At 36.0% G+C, this 6,761-nt stretch overlaps 2 protein-coding genes across 2 annotated transcripts; both read left to right on the forward strand.

Moving 5' to 3' along the window:
• The first annotated feature begins 630 nt into the window (after positions 1-630).
• LOC143544305 (G-type lectin S-receptor-like serine/threonine-protein kinase At4g27290) lies at positions 631-3,917 on the forward strand. The gene is made up of 7 exons (XM_077036430.1): positions 631-1,985; positions 2,091-2,243; positions 2,351-2,490; positions 2,712-2,925; positions 3,037-3,274; positions 3,359-3,509; positions 3,594-3,917. Exons 1-7 carry the CDS (start codon positions 719-721, stop codon positions 3,897-3,899), a joined length of 2,469 nt encoding a protein of 822 aa, XP_076892545.1. The 5' UTR covers positions 631-718; the 3' UTR covers positions 3,900-3,917.
• Positions 3,918-5,766: 1,849 nt separating this feature from the next.
• LOC143544311 (G-type lectin S-receptor-like serine/threonine-protein kinase At4g27290) lies at positions 5,767-6,411 on the forward strand. Its single transcript, XM_077036434.1, has one exon. It carries the CDS (start codon positions 5,767-5,769, stop codon positions 6,409-6,411), a length of 645 nt encoding a protein of 214 aa, XP_076892549.1.
• The last annotated feature ends 350 nt before the right edge of the window (positions 6,412-6,761 follow it).

Genomic DNA, 6,761 nt, shown 5'->3' on the forward strand with positions numbered 1-6,761 from the left:
GCATTCTAAGTGTCCTAGAATAAGGTAGACATAACGAAATCATTTCGATAAGGATTCTGTAGTAGTTATTAACGCATGCAAGGTTAACTACTAAAAGAAATGTTAAATCCAATTTTACTTAGTTTCTCGTTTTTTAAATTCTCAATGATATATGACGTTTGCATTTATTAGCGCGAACCAATTTTAACTTTTAGACTTTTAGTAAATCTCAATTTGTTAGTTTATAAGTTCGAAAAAGATATCCTCACCGATAGGCACTAATGTCGCGCTTCATTTATTTTCTAAGAGTTACCATTTTTTGAACAACAAAGTTGCAATGCTATTGATACACTCAAAAAACTGTCATATAAATACATCCTTTGTCTGGGTTTGAACCTAATGCCTCTCACTAAAAGTCAAGAACCTCTATTAATCGAGCTAGCCCCATGTCGGATCTCAGAGTTATCGTCACCGAGAATTACGTTGCAGTAGCAATCAAATATTAATTTTGGATTGCCTGCCACTTGTTAACATTCATGACTGTTACAACAGACGTCAATGGTCAACCTAAATGCCGTTCCAATTAATGCAGATATAAATGAATGGACCAGGGATCAAAATATCCAACTGTATTTTAGTTTATTATTATTTAAAGTATAAATTTTTTTATTTCAACAAAAAGAAATGCTAAATTAATAGTTGCTGAAGATAAAGCCCCATCTAAAATCTCAAATTTCCAATGGAGGGAGCAGCCATACTTCTGTTTACCCTACTATTTTTGCACAAAATTTATGCTGCTGAACTAGACACAATTTTAGATTCAAGTTTTCTGACAGATGGAGACACGCTGGTCTCGACTACCGGAGTTTTCGAACTCGTGTTTTTTCGGCCAGGTAGTTCGGAGAACAGGTATCTTGGTATACGGTACAATAATATATCAGAACGAACTGTGGTGTGGGTTGCAAACAGAGACCACCCGCTCCTCGTTGGATCACGGCCTGAGTTAAAGATCACTGATCAAGGAATTCTCGGCCTCTTCGACAATAGCAGTTTGATTTGGTCAACTAACACAACCGCATCAAGGAACACAACGGCAAGGCTTCTGGATAATGGAAATCTTGTTGTGGTTGATCAACAAGAGAAGGTTATCTGGCAGAGTTTTGATTACCCGACCGATACTCTTTTACCGGGCATGAAGTTGGGTAGAGATTTATTGAGGGGAATCACATGGCGTCTAACACCGTGGAAGAGTAATCAAGATCCAGCTCCAGGTGATTTTACGTGGGGTGCGGACACACTCGGTTATCCTGAAAACAAACTAAAACAAGGGGAATTGATTGTATTCCGTGGTGGACCGTGGAGTAATGAACGATTTGTTGGGGTTTCTGTATTTAGCAAGAGTTTAACTTTTACCTATGATGTAATTGTTAACGAAAGTGAGGTGTCGTTCGCTTATAATCTTGAAGATAATTCTTTACTATCAAGGACCACCTTGAATTCTTCTAGGCATCTAGAAGGTTGGGCATGGGTTGAAGAAGGTAGAGGCTGGCAGCAGGTTGTGCAATTCCCTAGAAGTACCTGCGATACGTACAACATTTGTCATGCTTATGGAACCTGCAACATTAATATGATCCAACAGTCATGTTCTTGCTTAGACCAGAAAAGGTTTATTCCTAGAGACCAAAAGGCTTGGGACACTGCTGATTGGTCAGGTGGTTGTATTAGGAGAACACCGTTGGAATGCAAAAATGGATCAGACGGGTTTAACAAGTACTCTGTTGTAAAACTGCCAGACACAGAGAAGACCTGGTATAACATGAACATGAGTCTGGAAGAATGTGGTGCAGAGTGCCTAAAGAATTGTTCTTGTATGGCTTATGCAAATCCGGATAAGAGTAGAAAGGTTTGCTTGCATTGGTTCAGTGACCTTCTAGACATTCAAGCGTTACCAGCAGGCAGCGACGGCGGTCTTGATATGTTTGTAAGGATGGCTTCATCTGATTTAGGTAAATATCTGACCTCCAAGAGAATGAATTATGATAGGCCTTTTCATTTTTGTTTTACCGTTACCATGTTGGTAAAGTAATTTTGTTGCTCTGTTAACATTGCAGATTCTCAATCAACTTCCAAAAAGAAGGCAGGAGAAAACAATAAAATCATCTTAGCTGTTGTTATTCCGATCGTTCTTCTCATTGTCCTGATGATCGCGACATGGTTGTGTTATGCACGGCGAAAAAGGAAACATATTAAACTGACAGGGGAAGGTAAGAAGTTACATATCTTAACCAGTAAACATGTGTAGTATAACTTTTAATAGAGGTACCTCAGAACATATTATCCACGTGTCAAGTAAATTTTGCCTAATTTGTAGAGGAAGTCTTCAATGCTTCTAAAAGCCAGGCAGAAGACATGGAGCTACCATTATTTAGCTTCTCTACTATTGCTGATGCCACTGCCAATTTTTCACCTGACAATAAACTTGGAGAGGGTGGATTTGGACCAGTTTATAAGGTATATACTGTATGATTATAGTAAATGTGAAGGATCCGTACCATACAATTGAAATTTCTTTTGAAACATCTAATGTATAAAAAATTTGCTTTGTCATTCCTTGTGCAAAGAAAATGAAACCATTCAGTATAGTCATGCAAACTATTAAAAAAGTATGTTGGCAGTGAAAGTGGCCTTTGCAGTTTGTATAGCTATTCACATTGTAAATAGTAAATCTCCAGGGTACGTTAGAAGACGGGAAGGAGATTGCAGTTAAACGTCTCTCCAAGACTTCGACTCAAGGACTTGGTGAGTTCAAGAACGAAGTCATATGCATTTCAAAACTTCAGCACCGAAATCTTGTGAGGCTTCTTGGCTGTTGCATACAAGGAGATCATGAGAAGCTGTTGATCTATGAGTACATGCCAAATAAAAGCTTGGACTCATTTATATTTGGTAAGAATCATATCTACAAACTACATAAATTCCAGTTTTATATACATTGGTTTAAATTTAGGAACTTCCATAGTAAGAAACTAAAAATTAGTAAACCAACATTTTGGTCAGACAAAACTCAAAGCACGATTCTTGATTGGACAAAGCGTTTCGACATTATCAAAGGAATTGCTCGAGGACTTCTCTACTTGCACCAAGATTCACGACTAAGAATTATTCATAGAGATCTTAAAGCTAGCAACATTTTACTAGACCAGGATATGAACCCCAAAATATCAGACTTTGGCTTAGCTAGAAGTTTTGGAGGAAACGAGACCCAAGCGAACACCGAAAGAGTTGTTGGCACATAGTAAGACATGGAACCGACTTTTCATTATATTTTTTCTTAGAAACATTAGCATTCTCGTATAAACATTCAGCCATGTGCTTGCAGTGGCTACATGTCCCCGGAGTATGCACTAGATGGTATTTTCTCAATAAAGTCAGATGTATTTAGCTTTGGTGTCTTGGTGTTGGAGATTGTGAGTGGGAAGAGAAATAGAGGATTTATCCAACCTCAAAATGAAGATAATCTCATTGGACATGTATGTGCATACTCACAAACTATACCTTCATTTTCAAAAACATTCATACAACATAATAACTTATATATTTCACCTTTTATTAAGGTATGGAGGCTCTATAGTGAAGGCAAGTCACTGAATTTAATCAATGAAAGTTGCGTAGAATCCTTCAATCCTCCTGAAGTTTTAAGATCAATCAAAATTGGGTTATTATGTGTTCAACAAAATGCGGTAGACAGACCAAACATGTCATCTGTAATTCTGATGCTGGGCAGCGACAGTGAATTGCCAGAACCTAAGCAGCCATCATTTCTCACCGAAAAGGAGCTACCTGTAGTAAATTACTCTTCAAGTAGTCACACAGGCGGTTCAATGATCGATTTCACAATTACGGAGGTTAATGCTCGGTAGAAAACTTCACTTTCTATGGACCACATATAAGAACATTGTTTCATATGTATTATTTTCAAATGGCTGTCACAGTTGGGATGACCTTTGTCATAAGGCATGGACCTGTATGGTCGCCAGTACATTAGTTTGGTTTTATTTTAAGTTTACGTCTTGTAAAGGTAACTAAATACTAGGAGGTCCCCGTTTCATTGTTTAGTGGAAGAATATCGTCAAGTGTTGATGACGTATAAACATACAAATTAAAGTCCAACCAAATAATCTAAAAGAGTATCCTCCTCCTCCTATCACTTTTTTAAATCTTTTTTGAAATTTAATATTTAATTAATATATTATCATTTTTCATATAATTTATTCTTTTGCTTCTTTTAAAAAACTTATAGAAAAGAGTGTATGATTCTTTTTTAACAATTGTATTGTAATGAACTTAAAATTGTGAATTTTTTATATTTACTGTCATAATGATTTTTTTTATGAAATATATAAATTAACATAACGAAACTTTTTAAAAAGCCAAGTGTTTATATCTTTTCTTTCATAAGTTTTTATATCATGTTAGAATCAATGATTTGTTAAAAATAATAATTCGAATTACATGGAGGTTATTATTATACAATTAAATATATCTATTAGTAGAAAAAAATATAATGTGTTACACGTTTTTATAATAATAAATATAAATTAAAAACAAATTCTTTTATATTCCTGGTTTTAAGTTGTTTAATGGTTAAACCAAATGCCGGTCCAGACAATTCATTTCTCAAATAATCCAGTGTTAAACGAATGGGCCTTTAGCCATCCAAAAAATAAAAAAAAATGAATGGGCCTTTATTTATTATTAATATAAATTTATAAAATAAAAGCAATAAGATGACTAAAAAAGGGAAAAAAGTATAAGAAGGGAAGGAAATAAAGAAAGAATTCTGAAAATTGCAAATAATGCCATTTAGTTATAGTGGTAAATCATCATTTTAAAAATATAAACACAAAAAAGGAAAAAAAAAGGTCTTAACAAAAGATTGATGTAATGTGTTACAAATGCCGGTCCAAACGATCCGTGTATTTAATATTGCAGGGTTAAATGAATGTACATTTATGTTTAATATAAATTAACTATCACTAGGATATAACAATAGCATACTAAATCATCAGTTGCTGAAACAAATCACGTTCTAATCTCAAAACTTCAATGGCTGGAGCAGCAATACTTATGTTCAGTGGCGGACCCAGGATTTTTTGCCAATGGGGTCCCATATTTTCGGTGTTCAAATTTTTCGGGTCGGTCGTTGTTCAGGTCGGGTCGAGGCGAAGAACATAATAAAAAACAATATCATAATAAAACTTTCTTTTCAATCATCACTACCTGAACGGGTCAAAATGGGTCGGGTTGACACATAAACACTTTGTTTTCCCTTTCTTAAACATTTTTGAGATAGAACCTAGATCCACCCTTTCATAAGCATGTGTTGAAAACCATTAACTTAAACTAGTGAAAAATAAAACTGATATTTTAAAGTGTTTGAATGTTTCTAAAGAAAACCATGCATAAAGTTGAAAACAATGATATGTATTTTAGAGGTGTTTGAATGTTTCCAAAGTTATCATTGCAACATTAGCAATCAAATGATTGATTAACACTAAAAATTAACACAAAAAACCAAAAACTGAGCCTTGTAAGACTTGAACCCATGACATTTCAAAGATAAAACAAGGGACTTTCCATCAGACCACATCAACATTAATAGTATGGGTTCCAAGTATTAAATCTTATGGGGTCCTCAAAAAATTTAATATACCGCTTCTAATAAATTTTTAAAAAACATTGGTGTCCCGGGACCCCGATCCACACTATGTGGGTCCGCCCCTGCTTATGTTTTCCTTACTCTTTTTATACAGAAGCTACGCTGCTGAACTCGACGTCATTTCAGATTCAAGGTTTCTGACAAACGCAGACACGTTGGTCTCGGCTACTGGAATTTTTGAATTGGGATTTTTTCAACCAAGTAGCTTTGAGAATAGGTATCTTGGCATATGGTACAAGAACATCTCTGTTAGAACAGGGATTTGGGTTGCAAACAGAGACCGTCCGCTTCTTGGTGGATCACTATCTGAGTTAAAGTTCTCTGATCAAAGAACTCTTGGCCTCTTCAGCAATAGCAGCATGATTTGGTCATCTAACACAACAACATCAGGGAACGCCACTGCAAAGCTTCGTGACAATGGAAATCTAGTTGTAATTGATCAACAGGAGAAGGTTATCTGGCAGAGTTTTGATTACCCGACCGATACTCTTCTACCAGGCATGAAGTCAGGGAGAAATTACTTGAAAGGCAAGGAATGGCATCTATCATCATTGAAGAGCAGTGAAGATCCCGCTCCAGGCGAATTGACGTGGGGGCCCGACACAGTAGGCTATCCTGAAAGCAAACTAAAACAAGGGGCGGTGATCCATTTTCATGGTGGACCATGGAGAAATCGTCAGTTTAGTGGATTTCTGTATTCAACAAGAACTTAACCTTTAGGTATGATGTGATTGTCAACCAAAGTGAGGTGTCTTTTGCTTATAATCTTGAAGACAATTCAATCTTATCAAGGGTCACCTTGAATGCTTCTGCACATCTAGAAAGTTGGGCGTGGGTAGACGATGGTAGAGGGTGGCAGCAGGCCGTGTCATTCCCTAGAGATGCCTGTGATAAGTACAACATGTGTAATGCTTATGGGGTCTGCAGCCTTAATCAGGTTTTGTTAGTATCAGAACATTAATATCAAAGATTAATCAAGGAATGATGAAGGCTATTGATTGAATTGATAATATATAATTGCATACATCAAGGAAACAAAGAGCTCTCATAAATAGAGAACTTT

Source organism: Bidens hawaiensis, unplaced genomic scaffold (genome assembly GCF_021521415.1).
Source record: "Bidens hawaiensis isolate Kalapana, Puna unplaced genomic scaffold, B.hawaiensis_p1.1 tig00013519_1, whole genome shotgun sequence".
NCBI classification, from domain to species: domain Eukaryota; kingdom Viridiplantae; phylum Streptophyta; class Magnoliopsida; order Asterales; family Asteraceae; genus Bidens; species Bidens hawaiensis.

Bases quoted from the DNA above. Each gene is read 5' to 3' on its own strand.
- LOC143544305 (XM_077036430.1), top strand. From the start codon at position 719: ATGGAGGGAGCAGCCATACTTCTGTTTACCCTACTATTTTTGCACAAA. The intron at 1,986-2,090 runs GTAAATATCTGA...TTAACATTGCAG, and splicing joins GATGGCTTCATCTGATTTAG to ATTCTCAATCAACTTCCAAA. The intron at 2,926-3,036 runs GTAAGAATCATA...CATTTTGGTCAG, and splicing joins CTTGGACTCATTTATATTTG to ACAAAACTCAAAGCACGATT.
- LOC143544311 (XM_077036434.1), top strand. From the start codon at position 5,767: ATGTTTTCCTTACTCTTTTTATACAGAAGCTACGCTGCTGAACTCGAC.